A 17,679-nucleotide genomic window follows, 5' to 3' on the forward strand; every position below is an offset into this window, starting at 1 on the left:
TCTCTGTTGTCTTCCACGGAACTGTGACCGCAGAAAGGGGCCTAGCTTAGGCAATGCACTATGGGAGTCCACTCACACCCATCTAGGTGTACTGGTTACCGGTTCCCAGGGGCGAGGTATGTGTTGGAGCAGAGGACAGGGGTGTGGTGGGGGCAGCTCAGAGACGGTGAGCTGGGGGCTGCCCGCTCAGGAGAGGCCTCTAGAACATGGAACTCAGGTGGTACCTGTAGGGGAGGGGGCGTACCAGCACCCAGCAGAGGAATCACAGACAGAGACCAAGGCAGGGAGGGAAGGCTAAGGCCACCCACCTCCTGGAAGACAGGCTCAGACCTCAGAACAGGGCGCCAGCCCTCCCTCAGAGAGAAGCCTCCGCTTGATTTTACAGAGTCCCTGCAGGAAGGTGCTGGGCTCTCCTGACTGAACTGTGCAGAATGAAGTACTGCTAGACGTCACATGAAATAAGCAGGGCACCGGAATGGATGGATCCTCAGAGAGAAAGTGCAGCCTGGGAGTCGGAAGCCTGGGAGGTGGAGACTTGGTTCCCAGTGCAGGACACAGGGGAGCTTTGTGCCCTAAGCAAGGACTCGCCAGTGCTCCTCCATCTCCATCCTCCCACGTTCCGGGATCATGCACGGGTTCCTCTTTTGCACTCTGCTCATTACTGGATTAGCACAGGTAAGTCTTTGTTTTACACCCAGGCTTCAGCTGTACTTCTTCAGGCCCAAAGTAAAACGGCAAGATAGGGATGGGGTAAGATGCGGGTAATTATTTCGTGAGAAATGGGGAGCCATTTTCCTTTCCAGAAAGTTCTGTTTAATTTAGCTCAAGAGCTTTGTGAAAGATGCTCGACATTTCCCCCTTTGAGGTGTACCCTCTGAAGTTTGCTTGTGATCGTGTGCACAGTCCACAAACGTTACCTTGTATCTACTTACAAACGTTACCTTGTATCTGTTTACAGTAGTGGGGGCAGCCACAGCCCTAAACACTGTCCCTTACTGCGGCCGGGTAGAGGTGTGGGCTCATCTTTCCACAGCTTGCGGTGTGCAAAGAGCCCCTGGAAAAACGGTTTTGGGCAATAATTTTTTTTTTTTCCAGCTAAGCCTGTCCTTGTTTGAAAGGGGCACTTAGGAAGGAACATTTAGTTTTTAAAAATGTACTATTACTTTGTCTTTTCTCAAGCCTCGGGGCTCTCACTTTTTGTGAGTGACTATCATATGGAAGAAAGCTCCAACTATTTCAGAGGGCAGATCAAAGGAAGTTTAATTTAATATGAGCAATTCATTGTTTTAGTGTTTTTAAATGAGACAATTAAAGCAGGGCAACTTATTTATTGATTTATTTACATGGTGAAGGTCACTGCTGGCACGGAGGACAGAGCTCTGACCTCTTCCAGGGTCACTTAGAAAACATGCACGGATGAGGAGTTAAGAGCGGATTCTGGCCTGGGCAGCAGAGGTGTTTTAGCTTACAAGGGAAGTTGTTACTCTGCTGAAGGATGTAAGGTTTCAAAGGGATCCCTGGGAGGATGTCGGGTGGGGTTCTTCCGCTCTCACAGTTGGAACACATTTCTTCAGCAGCTGTGCGACCAGCTCTCTCCTGTTCTGCATTCCCAGAGGAGGCAGGTGGTTGTCAACTGAGGGCTAGGATATGTTCTTAAACAGTCAACATTGCAGCACACAGAGCTGTGGACAGAATAGAAAACAAGTACAAACATAGAAAGATATTGGGCTCAGAGCAGAAAATATCACTTTGTGCTTATTTTTGCATTATTGAGGGTTTTTTTTTCCCCCTCTTGGTCACTGGGATTAAAAAACAAACCCTCCCCTCTTGGTCACTGGGATAAAATACCCAAGAAAAACAACCAAGGGAAGGAAAGGTTGACTTTGGCTCGTAATGTCAGAGGTTTTAGTCCACGGTTGGCTCACTGCAACCTCTGAGGAGACACGACATGGTAGCAGAAGTATGCAACAGAGGAGGCAATTTACATCAGAAGCAGAGGGAGAAGTCAGAGGAAGAGGCAGGAGAAAAGCTGTAATGATACCCCCACCACCACCACCAAATGACGTACTTCAGTAAGGTACCACCTGAAAATCCACGAATGTGTGGATCCGTAGACCAGGTCAGCATACTCGTGATACATTCTGAACAATGGTGACCAGGCTTGTGTGTGTACCTCTGGCAAGCGTGTGCACCTGTGTGTAGGTGCTCATGTCTGTGTGTCTGTATGGTGGTCAGAGTTCAGCAAGAGTGCCTGTCTCTGTCACCTTTTTTAAAAAAAAATATTTTATTTTATTTTATTTTTTCGAGACAGGGTTTCTCTGTGTGGTTTTGGAGTCTGTCCTGGATCTCCCTCTGTAGCTCAGGCTGGCCTCGAACTCACAGAGATCTGCATGCTTCTGCCTCTTGAGTGCTGGGATTAAAGGCAAGCGCTACCACTGCCCAGCCACCTTTTTTTTTTGAGGCAGGGTTTCTCACTGAAGCTGGCACTTGTAGTTTCTAGACTGGCTGTCAGCAAGCCTGGGGACTGATTCTCCTAGTCTACCCCTAGACCAAGCTTTTCTAAGGCACACTTCCGAACATAACCAAGGGTTTGATGCCAGGCACTTTGCTAGTCAATAACTTAATCACCTTGACTCAAAACAACTGAACCAAGTGTGTATTAATCCCATTTCACAGAGGCTTGATACTCAAAGACCAAATAATAGGAAATTATTTAAGATCATAGATCTATTCCAAAGCTCAGATCTGTTTGTAGAACATTCTCTTGCAACATTCTTGTGGTCTCAAGACTTTGCTTTTGAAACAAAATGTCTGAAAAGAAAAAAAAAATATGGGGTTGGGGATTTAGCTCAGTGGTAGAGTGCTTGCCTAGCAAGCGCAAGGCCCTGGGTTCGATCCTCAGCTCAAAAAAAAAAAATGTAAAATTCATTATAGTCTCAACATATTTTCTTTTTTTGTTGAGTCCTACTTTTTGTTACTTTTGTGGAAATTTTGTAGTTATAATTTCCTTGATGGTTTTTTGTTTGTTTGTTTGTTTTGTTTTGTGAGGTGAGTCTGCTAAGAAAAACAAAAAACAAAAACACCCCCCCCCCAAAAAAAAAAAACCCACAAAAAACCTAAGCCAGAAATACAACAACAAACCAACCAACCAACAAAACAGTTTTGTTTATCTGGAACTTTTTATTCCACATTCATTAGAAAATATCTTTGTGCATGTTTGTGTCAATGTCATTTTGGGTGTCTGTCCTTACCCTCCACCTTGGTTGAGATAGTTTTCCTGTTTACTGATGCTTTAGATAGGTCAGGTGGCCCATCGATTCTGGGGCTGTCCTGTTAGCTCCCTGCATCTGGCATGCTGGCAGTCCAGATGCACACTCTGCATCACATCTGGTTAATTCAGGTTCTGAATTCCTGTCTTCATGTTTTCAGTAAAAACTGCCCATTGAGGCATCTCCTCAGCTCTGTTTGCTTTTGTTTATGCTGGTGTCACTAGACACAGGATGCTAGGTAGACAGTTTGGGGCTTTGTTTGTTTGTTTGTTTTCTTTTCTTCCAGCATCATCTCTGGGCACCTTTACCCCTCCTTCTTGCCTCTTCTGCTGAGTCAGCTCTGTTCTCTAGTATGTAGCATTTCCCTCTTCTCAGGCTTCTAACATGAATTTCTCTTTTATTCATGGATTTCCCCTGTGTTACTCTTTAATTTCTGGGATGGCCTAAAAAAATTTCAAGACTGGGAAAATAAACATTTCCAGGTGGACAGTTTGGGGAGTGGACATTACATAAGGGAAGGGAGTGTATTAGTCACCTTTGCTCTGCTGTGGCAAAAATATCTGATGGAAACAATTTGGCTCATGGTTTCAGGGGGCTCTGCCCTTCATGGTGGTAAAACTTTTCATATCATGATGGAAGAGGCTGCTCACATTACAGCGGACCAAGAAGCAGGAAGCCAGATGGGAAGTAGGCAGGGATAAAGGGATAAATATGCCCATACTCCCCAGCAGCATATTTTCTCCAGCTAGACCCTCCCACCTCCAAAATTTTCAGAACCTCCAAAAACAGCATCACAAGCTGAGGGCCAAGTTTTCAAAACAGTCTGTGGTTGACATTTCAAATTCAAAGCGTAACAGGGATCAACAGGAGAAGCAGGGATGAGAATGTGGCATGGCATCTCATAAACAGCAGGGAACAGAAGGAGACCATTGAGATAGGCATGGCCGGGACAGACTTGAATGTCCCATGCTCAGAAGTTTGCATTGTAATTGGCAGACAGTGGGGGCCACTGGGGGACTTTAAAGAGTAATACAATCATATAGTATGGCATTTAGTATCTGTGAAATAAGAAAGAATAAACCTTAGAGCATGAGGACGATACAATAAGCAGTATTAGCCATGGCATGGCTATGGTTGTGAGGGAGAGGAGCTTGGCCTGGATGACTCCAAGTATTGTCTGGGTGAAAGATGAGTTTTGAACCCATTTTTTCCTAGAGGACATTTGGGTATCCATGCCCATTGGATAGTCAGCTGTGTGGGCCTCTAGGTCAGTGGAGAAGTCTCTGCCAGGAATTTGGTTTTGAAGGTACATAACATAGGGAGAAAACTGAAGATGAGGTGGGAAATGAGACTGACAGGTCGTAGTATTATGAAATGAGTAATGCATCAACATGACAGCCATGTGTCTAAGGTACAGTCCAGCATAGGCTAACAGGCCAGGAGATCGGGGATGGTCAGGTGTAACAAAACCAGGGAAAGGGTTTCATCTGGAAGCATGAGGGACTCATGCCCTGTGAACATAGAATAACATGAACTGACGTATTAAAAAGTAACTGTGAGGGGTTGGGGATTTAGCTCTGAATAAAGGTGACTGTATAGGTGGCTTTTCTAATCATCCAAGTGGAAACTAATAGTGGATTTGATCACTGTAGTAGGAGTGAGGATACAGAGGCCAGGGGGTAATGGTGGTGACTGACTGTCAGAGGTCAGCTCCAATCTGTTGAAGGGTTCTTGGGGGAGGAGTGAGAATTGAGAAGTACTAGATAGAAATAGAGACAGAGACAATGATGAGAAAGACAGAGACATAGGATAGCTTCGGGAGGGCCCTGGGTCAATACCCAGTTGCCTGAGTTTATTCGTAATGGGCCTTTTATACATCAGTAAGGTTGAGGCATAAAATATTAACAAGTGTAGACTCTTCAAAACTCCTGGTGCCCACACCTTTGGCCAAATCATCCTATTATGCAGCCCTGACCTTTCTGACTTTTAGTAAGGCCTTATGAGGGAGCCTCTGTGGGCCTCCAAAGCTGATATATTTTAAAGGCACAATCAACAAGATTGATCAATGAAATTGCATGCTAAAATGTGAGTTCAGCATGATCCAATACACCAGGTATTTTGTAAAAATGCAATAGACATTTGCTGAAATAGGGAAATGGGTAGATGGAAGATGACTGGGGGGAACTGGGAAGTTCATTCTGGCTATTTACCATCTAAGTGGGGCAGTTAAGCAGTGAGTTCAGAGGAGAGAGCTGGTTGGGAGATGAGATGAAGTGAGGAAAGGAGAGAGCTTACCCAAGAGGCTTCAGTGATGAGCTCAGGAGGATGAAAACAAAGCAGCTCGGAGACTGAGGAGTGGTATAGAGGAGGAAGAGGATAGAGAGATGTCTTAGAAACCCAGTGAGGAGTCAGGGAGTGGCCACATCAAATACTGATATTGTAACTCACTGGACTGTCAAATACTAGTATTGTAGCTCACCACCTGTTTAGCACAAATCTCCTACAGACCTATGTTGTCTCAGGAACCTTTTCTAACATCACCTTTATTATCAAATGAAGTTCTGCTTTAGGACGCAGGGCACTGTGTCATCAGACGAGACCTCTGGAGGGCCTGGAGAAGCATCTCACCGTAAACAAATCTGTCATTGGCCCTGCAAATGTCCTGCTCAGAAGCCCAGTTGTCCTCCTGGGGTGAGCTTGGTAAGGGATGGCTGTGGATGCTGCAAAATCTGTGCCAAGCAACGAGGAGACATGTGTAATGAAGCTGACCTCTGTGACCCACACAAAGGGTTGTATTGTGACTACTCAGCTGACACGCCTAGGTACGAGACAGGAGTGTGTGCATGTAAGTGTCTTCTGGGCCCATTGGAAAAGCTGAATTGAGACACATTTCCCTGCCCAACTGTTAATTCAGAGTGTGAATTTAGTCCAGCCAAATACAAGATGGGTGCAGTTTTTGTGCACCAGTGGGTTGGCTCAATTGTACTGGCTAACATGAAATTCATAGACATGTTTGAAAGCCTGTCACAGTTATCTTGCAGGTCTCAGGTTGCTGTTTTGTTTTTGAGATGGGATCTCACTACACAGCCCTGGCTGTCCTGGAACTCACTATGTAGACCAAGCTGGCCTAGAACTCACAGAGACCCACCTGCCTCTGCCTTTAGTGCTGGGATTAAAGGCATGCGCCACCAAGCCTGGCTCAGGTAGCAGCTTTTCATGACAGAATATAGCAAAAACCATATAACTAGGGTCTGACTTAAAAATGATAGCCTTTGTTAATACTGTCTAAAATTAATCTGAATTCAGCCTTTCCTGAAAGGAGAAAATAATCTGCTTTAAAAATGCATGGATGTTTTCTTCAGAAGGAGGAGTGGAGGGGAGGGGGGAAACTTTGGTCTGGATGTGAAAACAAACCAACTTGTGGATGTGCAATGTGAGGATGTAGACGTGGCATTCACTTTCGGCTTTACTCTGACTAGCTGGGACGTACCTTTGCACACGTGGCTTCACATAGAACATGAGACCTTTAACAGTAGAAGGGGAGGCGGTCTAGGACTGGGACCTCAGCTACTGCCAGGGTTAACCCAGACCAGACTGGCCTGTAGCTGAGGCCTCATGGGAACACAGCTCAGCCGTTTGCAGTCTATGCCTGCTGCACAGAGCAAACAGTGCAGAGACCATGCGGCCTGGAATGATGAAGCCGTTCAGTCTTTTATGGAACATTTGCTGACTTCTGACAGAGAACACTGATGATCAAACTTCTGTTTTAAAGTCCGGGCATTTCTTTACAGTCCTAGCAATCCCCGAGGATTAGAGCTTCTGCTAATGTGGGTTTTTGCCAATTGATATTTAATGGATTTGTAATTTTGAAGTTTGTTTAAATGAAACACATCCAATATAAGCTAATAGTAATAATATATTTTTCTTAAAAAAGACTGACAGCAAAGAAAACTTTAGTGAGGAGAATGTGTAATTTGAATTGCTAAATGGTCTTATAAAGAAAAAACCCGGAGCCAGACATTGGGGTGAGAACTGAGACCAGAGGAATAGAACAACCTCACCTCGACAACTCCTCAGCCAATCCTGGTTCCACGAATCCTGACTGAAAGCCTCTGAGTCCTCACCCCTAAGGGTCTCAGTTGAACTGCTCTAAATGGTCTCTAGTCCCTGGTCCTCACACCTTAAATTTACCTTTCTGCTTCCTACCATCACTTCCTGGGATTAAAGGTGTGTGTCTTTCCCAAGCAAAGACATGAGATCTCAAGTGCTGGGATTAAAGGTGTGTGCTACCGTCTGCCTCTGTTCCCAGTGTGGCCTTGAACTCACAGAGATCCAGGTGGATCTCTGCCTCCCCAGTGATAGGATTAAAGATGTGTACCACCATTGCCTGGCCTCTGTGTCAAATTTAGTGGCTGGCTCTGTTCTTTGATCTCCAGATAAGTTTTATTTGTTAGAACACAAGTAAAATATCACAAGAATGCTGTTTTACATTTTTCTAAGTACAAGTGCACAAAAGGCTAAGCACAGCCACTTCCTGTACTGCCCAATTGGTTCCAGCCATTGCTGACTGTCCCATTGATGTCATACATCAATGACAATGCCTATTACGTCCCAGTGTCTTGAAGAGCTTTGACTTTTCAGATTCTTTGAACATACACCAGCTATTCCTAGAGGGTTGGTGGAACACATTTGGAAGGCTGCTCATCCTGAAAGGGAAGACAGTCCTTGGAGGAAGTCAAGGTCTCCTCCAATTTCCAGTTAGCTTGCAGTACTCCAGTTAAACCATGGTTTCTCCAAACTGCCTATGAATACATTCTGGCCTGTATTTGCGCTTCAAGGTAGAACTGTCTCACCAGGCATCAACCCTTTATTTATAACCATCTCATTGCCAAGCTTAGGGTTTTAATAGCTGCCTTCAAGTAGAACTTCTGGGATTTTTGGAAGTGACTATTTAGGGCTTATAGCCTATACAAAAATACAAACACCTCACTTTGACCTTTCTATAGATGCTTTGTGAAGGGAGATTCCAAAGTGGCCTAAGGAATTAAGAACTACATTCATAAGAGACAGCTACAATTGGATTAGGTCTATCTAGCCAAGCTATATAGTTTTATTATATATATATATGTGTGTGTGTGTGTGTGTGTGTGTGTGTGTGTGTGTGTGTATTTGACAATCTGCTGCTTTTTTTCTTTTCAGATCTTGTGGCTGTTGGATGTGAGTTCAACAGGGTCCATTATCAGAATGGCCAAGTATTTCAGCCGCATCCACTGTTCAGTTGCCTCTGTGTGGGTGGTGCGATTGGATGCACACCCCTCTTCATACCTAGGCTGGCTGGCAACAACTGTGTTGCAGCTGAAGATGTAAGGAGATCTGGTGCAACCAACTGTAACCCGGGACCACTGCAACAGGGGCGCTCAACAGGCTACAGAGCAGTGCCAGGTGATCCTCAAAACTACCCCAGGACCAAAGTACCAGGGGCACTCAGCAGGCTGTAGGGCAGTACCAGGTGCTCCTTAAAACTACCCCAGGACCACAGTCCCAGGGGTGCTCAGCAGGCTGCAGGGCAGTGCCAGGTGATCCTCAAAACTGTAGCCCAGGACCACAGTGCCAGGTGATCCTCAGCAGGCATGCTTTCATGGATTTCTTCTGGTGGCTCTTCCATGATTTCTTTTATGCACCTCAAGCAATAAGAACCCACCAGCTGCTGGTTAGAGATTTACAGTGAGTGTACTACTGTGGTATTTGCCTCAGGCAGGTATATTCCAAGTGTCTGAAAAGAAAACTTTATATTCTGGTTTTGAGGATAAAAGATTCTGATTTTTAATAACCTACTAGATCAGGAAACTTCTAAAATCTTATACCTCTGTTTATCCCCACCCCCTTCTTAGAAAAACTGAATACTGTCCACATGTACTCTAAAAACCTCTCATTTGTAATCTATTACAGGCAAGAAGTTTGACCATCCAGTTCCTGCAATTTCAAAGTTTTTTATATGGTACTAGGAGGAATGGAAAGTTATTTAAAAACTTTTTTTTTTTTGAGGACTAACACATTTTGAGGTTCAAAATATTATTTTCAAAACTAGCAACAGCTCCAGTTTTCTTGTTCACTTTAAAGCAGGCCACTATGTCTGTAGTCAGGACGCAAAGTAAGACTCCTGAGTGCTCATCCTGAGCACCAGGTGTCTGAAGGCATAAATGACGTACTTATATGCTGGAGAATTTTCCATATAGGAGTTCCTCTAGGCTCACCTTCACTATGTTTAGTCAGTAAAAATTATCAGAGAAATGACTTTTAGATATTTAAAAATACAACACACACACACACACACACATCTTCAGGGATTCTTGTTGGGTCAGTTAGTTTGACAAACATTTACCAGGTGGTTTACATGATCACTCAGCCAACAGCATGGCATTACTCACATTCCTAAGAACTCTGAAATGGGAAGCTACAGAAGTGAGCCAATCTCCTACCTCTGGTATCTGAGATTTAGATCTCGTTTGTTTCAAAGGCATGCTCAGTCTATCACAACTCTCCTTTGCTTATGTGTAAAGATGCATTCATGACCACACAGGAATTTGGCTTTCGCAGCTAATGTTAGTGAAAGCATATGCTTTTAAAAGGCATGTGTGAAAATAACTAATACGATCTATTATTCAAATCTAGCTTTTGCTAGGTTGGTACAAAGCAAGCAATTGCATAATCCCTCACACTTTCTCAGTGCTTACCAACACTAAGCTTTTGTTTTATTAATCTCATAATTTCTTTACTTTTTAATGAATGCTGAACAAATTCCTGAACTGCAGGCATTGGTTACCTGTACGCAGGGTTATTAGCAATGCAATAATCTAAGCTGCCTTTATCTATTGCAGATGTGTGACAGGCTTCTAATCTGCTTCCTGCACTGAGGTCTTTAACTGTTGTCTGCCCTCCACTTGCTGTTACTCAGCTATGTGAAGTACAAGATCTCACTGCACTGAGGGCAGCATCGTGATGCCACTTTCATTGGGCAGCACATGTTTCAAAGTGACTGATATTTTCTATTGAGGTGGTAGTTTTTTGTTTTTTGTTTTTAATTTTTTTTCAGCTTTAAGTTTGATATTCTCAAAGTATAACTGTGCTATGTTAACTGTGGGCTCAAATCACCACTTTACTCCCAAAGTATCAATTTTAAGATGTACTGTGGGGGGCCCAACCCTACCTTTTACAGGGTTCCTATGAGGAGGAGAGATGCATAAGGAGTTAGTAGATAGAAAGACAGTGGGGATGAAACAGAAACACGGGATAGCTTCGGGAGGACCTGGATCAAAATCCATTGGCCCCCTTCTGTCTCTTCTAAAGGGCATTTCAAAGGAATGTCAAGGGGCAGGGCAAAAGACTTCCCCCGCTTGCTAGATCAAAGCACACTGCACAGCCAGGTACAGACCCTTCCAAACACCTGGTAACCACACATGTGGTCAATCCACCCCCTTATGCAACCCTGCCGGATAAAGCAAGCTCAGATCTCACTAGGTAAAGAGCCCCTCAGATAGACTGTGTCTGCCTTAGGTCGTCTTCTTCAGTTAGACAAACCCATGGAGATATACTTTCCATCATTTGTCTTAGGTTGGCAGCTAACAAGAAGAATGTTGCCCGTCCCTGACTACCAGCCTCTGGCAAGAGGGTGTACAGAGCTTAACTCAACTCTGACTTAGGTCCCTATTAAGAGCTTGCAAGTAGTTTGAACAACCCAGCAATTCCTAGGCCACATGCCGTAGTAAAGGAGTAGAGGATGACCAAGATGGAATATTCTTTTTTGAATGGGTCTTAAGATGTCTAAGCTTTAGCTGTGCCAAGTCCTTTTTTAAATCAATACTCTTGATGCAAACTGCATCCAATAAATTACATCAAACTTAAAGCTTAGCTTCCCTTAGCTTCCCCAAACCCTGGTTCATTAATGTCAACATAATTCTAGTATGAACATACTATACATATTTACAACTAGCATGACTATTTAGTTTACATATTTACAGTTCTTACAAACTTACATTCAAAAGCATATTCTCTATAGGATTACCATGTAAACTTTAGTAAACATCTAAAATAGATCTCTTAACAGAACTATTTACATTTTCTCCAACAAGATGGAGTACATGAATCAAGAATCACCAGTTAAAATTGCAGGTGAACTCAAAACTGCTTCATTTCTGAAGTTCACAGTCAGTTTTGATAACATCCTTAAAGTTCCTCTGACAGAAACCAGAGCCAAATTCGTCAGTGGCTCTAGAGTCATATCCAACTCCTCCGACCCTGGGGTTTGGTGACTGCTGTGGCTTGGGGGCTGTAACACTTGGGATGATGCCACTCCCCAAAGCCACCTTCTGGCCGTTCTGGAATCGGCAGATGTGTGCACAGCAGCCAAACTCACTGCAGCTTCCCTGAATGCCACAATTCAAACAAACATTGCTGGATTCACTCAGTTACAGCAGCACTTCTGGTTCATTCTACCCAGAAGCCTAGCCTCAGGGTGAGGGTAGAATTGCTGTATTGAGCTTCTGTAAAGCTTTCAGAAAAAAAAAAAAAATTCTTGTGTAGCTATTAGGAACCATCTTTCTTAAAGGTGCCTCACATCAATTTGCCAACAGTCAAACAAAAGCGGTGCGGCTTTGATCTCTGTTTCTTTTCAGCTTTACTAAATAGTGACAAAACCTTTGTCCCAAACTCCTCAGTAGTCTCCTGCTTTCCCCAGACTGCAGGATGGAACCTCAATATCAGTAACATTGGTTCAGGGGCTTTCACCCCAGTTCCTCTGAAGGAGTGTCATTGGAGCTGACATTCCTCTGTTCCACATTTCTCACCAAATGCTCAGACAGCCATCAGGTTTCTGGGGGTACAATTTCCCCCTTCTTAATTTTTAAAAACTGCTTTAAGAAAATACTGGCTTGAAGGGGAGACAGGACTAGCAGAGAGGGTTGCCATATTCCAAGAGGTTTTGTATTTTTTTCTAGGGCAATTACAGGTGACTGGCTCTTTCTGATAGATTTTATTTCTAGGTGAATCTAATTTTGCCCTTACAGGAAGAAAAGAGATCTGAGAAGGAAAGACCTGAAAAGCTTTCAGTTTTTTAGAGAGAAATTACTAGATTTTTCCCAAGACTTCCATTCCCTAAACTCGGCTTTTGCCAAGAGGAAACTAATTCTGATGGTACGATGCTGTAAAAGTGTTCTCAGGCACCGCTGGTGGAGCGGAGGGTTTTTGTCTCTTCCACATCAACCTCAGGGAAAATTACCCCATGCTTCTCAGGGCTTAGATCTAAACTGTCTTAAATCAACACCCACAGGCTAAAAGCTCCTATGGGAATCTTTTCTGGCCCGTATTCCTCATAATATTTTTTTACATTTCAATCCCTGATTCTTCCCCAGGAGTCTGCATTCAGTCCCAAGAACACAGCTCCTCTGTCTTGTTGCTTTCCTAAGTTTTTTCCTATTTATATTCCTATATTCTACCTTACCCTGTTTTATTCCCCTATACTATATTCCTATACTTAAACCTATATTTTTATTTAATAGAAATTGAGAGAATAAAAAAACCTAGACAAAGAGAGGTACTCACTGCAGCTTATTTCTATACTGCTTTATATTTACAGTTATAGCTCCCGAATAAAATACCACTGTCCTTATTCTTCACTACAAAACCGGACATGTCCAACTGCTTCCGTGGGGTTCTTTCCTACTCTCACTTAACTTCCTCTGTACCCAAGTCCCTAGTTCTGATACCATTTGTGTGTGTGGGTTACTTCTACCTTTTACAGGGTTCCTATGAGGAAGAGAAAGGCATAAGAAATTAGTAGATAGAAAGACAGTGGAGATGAGACAGACAGAAACACAGGGTAGTTTCAGAAGGACCTGGATCAAAATCCACCAGCCCCTTCTGTCTCTTCTAAAGGGCTTTTTAAAGGAATGCCGAGGTACAGGGCAAAAGGCCTCCCCTTGCTAGATCAAAGCACACTGTACAGCCAAGTGCAGACCCTTCCAAACACCTGGTAACCACACCCATGGTGAAGTCATCCCCTTATGTATCCCTGCTGGGTAAAGCAAGCTCAGCTCTCAATAGGAAACCTCTGTGGGCTCCCACAATGTACATCAACTTTAGAGAAGTGCCTTGAGGTAACAAATCTATGCTGTTTACTTACTATGAACCAAGAGGTCTGTTCCACTCGAATATAGTAACAATCTCCTAATGTTTTTTCATGGAAAATTATTATGGAAGAATTATCTTTTTCCTGTTTCTTCTAAGCAATAGGCAGTGAAGGGTTTCCATTTCTCCCTTCATAATTCATCCACAGTTGCAATGCCTAAGTATTTCATAGGTGGTTTTATGTGGCTAGTTTACATAGAGTACTGTGGGCCCGACAACAGGGAATGAGACATTTGCAATGATTTATATATAAAACTAATTTAGTGCAGTGTGGTATTGATTCAGTTTGTTATACATTTGCTGTGCAGTCTGGTGACCTGAATTTGAGCTCCACACAAAGGGGCAAGGGCAGAACTGATGACAGAGTTGTCCTGACCTCTACATGCACACTGAGGCATGTGGGCCTCACCCTAAGATTTTCTAAGACTAGATTTTAAAGTGGAAGGGACTCATTTTCTTGTCTCATTCTTAAATATGACTTTATTTTAGATTTTTAACATACCATGAAATTTAAATACTAAGATCATACTATTACATCAGCCATGGTGATACAGGTATGGAGCCTGTATTCCTAATGCTTGGAAGGCAGAAGGACTGTAAGTTATCGGGCAGTCTGAGCTACACAGCAAAACCATGTCTCAAGGAAAGAAAACCCACACTATTCTGACTAATATCCCAAATTCCCTAATCCTACCAACATTTACTTCAGTATCTGCTGAAAATATCAGGCAAAAGCAAACTAAAGACAGGCACTGATCAGAACCAGTCTGATACTTAAGAGATAGACGTGGCAGAATGACATCAGTGGGTGAAGATAAAGAGTCTTTATTCCCTAGGAAACTACATGGTCCACTTGACAGAAAGGAAACTTAGGTACCAGGAAGGGAAGGATGATTTAGATTGTAAGCATTTACACTTCCATGCAAAAAGCCTTACAACTTTTAAATACAGACTTTATGTTTAAAAATTAAATCCAGGTTAAGTACATATGTACACACATACACACTCCCCCATTTATGTTAGCTTACAGGAACCTTCCACTTACTTGGAAAAAAAAATGCCTTGTGCAAGCAACCAAGTGGACTCCCTGCTCCAGAACATGTGGAATGGGGATTTCTAACAGGGTGACCAATGAAAACAGCAACTGTGAAATGAGGAGAGAGAAGAGGCTATGCTATATTCAGCCCTGCAACAGTAACATATCAAAGGCCGTGAAGGTAAAGTGTAAACAGACTTAACTGAATTATGCTTCAGTGTTAAGAAGTTCCTGAAAGTAAGTATGTGTATACATTCTGGAGGGAGGGATAGTGTTTGGAGCTCATCAAGCAAAATCCTCTCACTGTGACTACTCAAAGTCAAATTGTCACAGAGGACAACAGGTGTTGATCTACCTCAACTCTGCAGGAAAATTTTATATAGCAGTGATGTTGACCTGCTGATTGTAGGTGTTCTGTCAGTTTAATAATGTGGGTCTTGCTGGGCAGTGGTGGCGTACTCCTTTAATCCCAGCCCTCGGGAGGTATGCAGATCTCTGAGTTCGAGGCCAGCCTGGTCTGAGCTCAAGTTCCAGAACAGCCAGGGCTACATAGAGAAAACCTGTCTCAAAAAACCAAAAACCAACCAAACAAACAGAAAATATGGGTCTTGAGTAACCCAGTTTCTTATAACCCACCATGCATACCTTTTCTTCAGAATAGATATTTCTTGGATTCTAACTTTTTTATTTATACTAATTATAGGAGTGAAACCACAGTACTGAACATAAAATTCCTGTTGTTATACCACAGTTTTGAAAACAGATGTTCTGATCATAGTTACATGACTGGCTGGCTCAGAGGAGGATCATACCAAAATGCTCTGCACATTAGAGTAAACTTACCAAAAGACATTTTATCCTACAACTGGCATAAAAGTGTAGAGCTGGTCTGATTTCTTGATTGAAGCAAGAGGATTATCTTTTTATTTATGTAGTTTTAGAGACAAGGTCTCTCTGTACTGTCCCGGAACTCACTATGTAGTCCATGCTGGCCTCAAACTCACAGGTATTTACAAAGAGGGCCTTAGCTGTCACAAACAACTACTACTATTAGTGCCCAACAAAGAACTGTATCTAGTATCTGTCACAAAATTCTTTTTTTTTTTTTGAGCTGAGGATTGAACCCAGGGCCTTGCGCTTGCTAGGCAAACGCTCTACCTCTGAGCTAAATCCCCAACCCACAAAATTCTTAAGTTATTGTAAGCCAATTTAAAGAATGACTTTGTAACTTTATTATCTTTTTCAGATCCCCAGAGGAAAAACCTGTCAACCCACTTTCCAGCTCTCCAAAGCTGAAAAGTTTGTCTTTTCTGGATGCTCAAGTACACAGAGTTACAGACCCATTTTCTGTGGACTATGCCTGGACAAGAGATGCTGTGTTCCCCAACAAGTCTAAAATGATTACCGTCCAGTTTGACTGCCCCAGTGAAGGGTCATTTCAGTGGCAGATGCTCTGGGTCACATCCTGTGTGTGTCAGAGAGACTGCAGAGAACTGGGAGATATATTTTCTGAGCTCAGGATTCTATAGAGCCAAACACAGGCAGGAAAGTTGAAGGCCAAGTCATTCATGTCATAGAATCAAAAAACTAGAGTGCCTATAAAAGGTTGAAAATTTTATTTAATGGATTTAAAACAGAAAAAAACATAAGTCATTCTTCAGTCGCTATATTTGTGACATCAGAAGTTTCTAAAAATATTCCAATAAAACAAAAATGAGGGGTTGGGGATTTAGCTCAGTGGTAGAGCACTTGCCTAGCAAGCACAAGGCCCTGGGTTTGGTCCTCAGCTCTGGCAAAAAAAAAAAAAAAAAAAGAATGCCTGAAAAATTTTAAATACAACTCATTTCTTGAGTGTATCCCTATAATTATGTAATATACACATAGATGATACCATATAAGGATTTCACATTATAATGAGGAAAAAAAACCCAATTTATAAGAAAATATTTTCTATAGATATAGAAAGACATAATTTAAATTTTATCCTGTACTTAGCAATGCAATCTATCAGATCCCATCACATGATAATTAGAGGGAAAGCAAGATTTTTTTTTTTTTGGTTTTCCAAGACAGGGTTTCTCTGTGTAGTCTTGGTGCCTGTCCTGGATCTCACTCTGTAGACCAGGCTGGCCTCAAACTCACAGAGATCCACCTGGCTCTGCCTCCCACGTGCTGGGATTAAAGGTGCATGCCACCCTGCCCGGCTAGATTCTTAATGACGATCCTGTAAAAGTATCTATAGTCTTCATTGCCACATTTTGAATATCAGTTAAGATTCTTCTAGGAAGGAGAAAATGGAATGTCTGTGACTACTGTTAATAACTGTAATATTGCAATTTTTATACCAAATACTATAAAAAACTAAATTACCAATATAAAACCAAAATTAGAACACTTATTTAGCAAAAGAAACAAAAAATATTAATAAACAAAAGATACAATAGATTATTTTTTTCTTGAAATTTTTTCCCCCAAAATTGTTTCCTTGAAGGATTAAACCAACCAATGGATCAGAAATATAAATTGTAACTAAAAACAGCATTAAAGATTCCAAAGATTATGGAGACTTGAATAGTTTCCATAGATAAAGACCATTTACTACCAAATTCAGATGACGACAGCAAGCCTAGCATGTTCTGCTCAGTGTGCAAATGGTGATGTGATAAACATTTGCCTTTCAATTTTTCATTTTAAAAGTGACTGGATGTCTAAGTTGTGATTCTCTTGAATACAAACATATTATTACTCAAAGAGCAAAGCAATCTTATCAGTTTTAATAAACACTACCCCCAAAAGTCCAGACATCACATACACTGTGTTCTTCCATTCCTAGACCTCCTTTTCCAGCACTTAAACCGAGTATGAGAACGTAAAGCATGAATGTAAGAAGATGTGCAGTCTTTGCTGAGGTGTCCACAGTGTGCAAAGGACTGCAGAGGAAGCCTGAGTAAAGCAAAGGGAACCACTCTCTCACTCTACAGCGGCTCTGGTGTAGCCCAGGCTGGCCCTGAACACGCAGTCTTCCTGCATGTCAGACACACTGGGATTATGTGTGTGTACCACCCTGCCAGGCTCTATCTTAATTTCAACAAATTGCTAGGAGTGATCCCACACACTGGTATAAAAAAATTATAATAAAACAGAAACCATTGTTTTAGAGAAAATGCTTCCTGATACTGTGAAAAACAAATT

At 42.4% G+C, this 17,679-nt stretch overlaps 1 protein-coding gene across 1 annotated transcript; it reads left to right on the forward strand.

The window, feature by feature from the left end:
• Positions 1-617: 617 nt before the first annotated feature.
• On the forward strand, positions 618-16,100 carry Ccn6 (cellular communication network factor 6). The gene is given in 6 exon segments (XM_036168963.1): positions 618-675; positions 5,829-6,114; positions 8,469-8,711; positions 14,475-14,668; positions 15,734-15,868; positions 15,870-16,100. Coding segments are annotated over 6 exon segments (1,053 nt in total). The 5' UTR covers positions 618-627; the 3' UTR covers positions 16,017-16,100.
• Positions 16,101-17,679: the final 1,579 nt, after the last annotated feature.

Source organism: Onychomys torridus, chromosome 19, assembly GCF_903995425.1.
Source record: "Onychomys torridus chromosome 19, mOncTor1.1, whole genome shotgun sequence".
Lineage (NCBI taxonomy): Eukaryota > Metazoa > Chordata > Mammalia > Rodentia > Cricetidae > Onychomys > Onychomys torridus.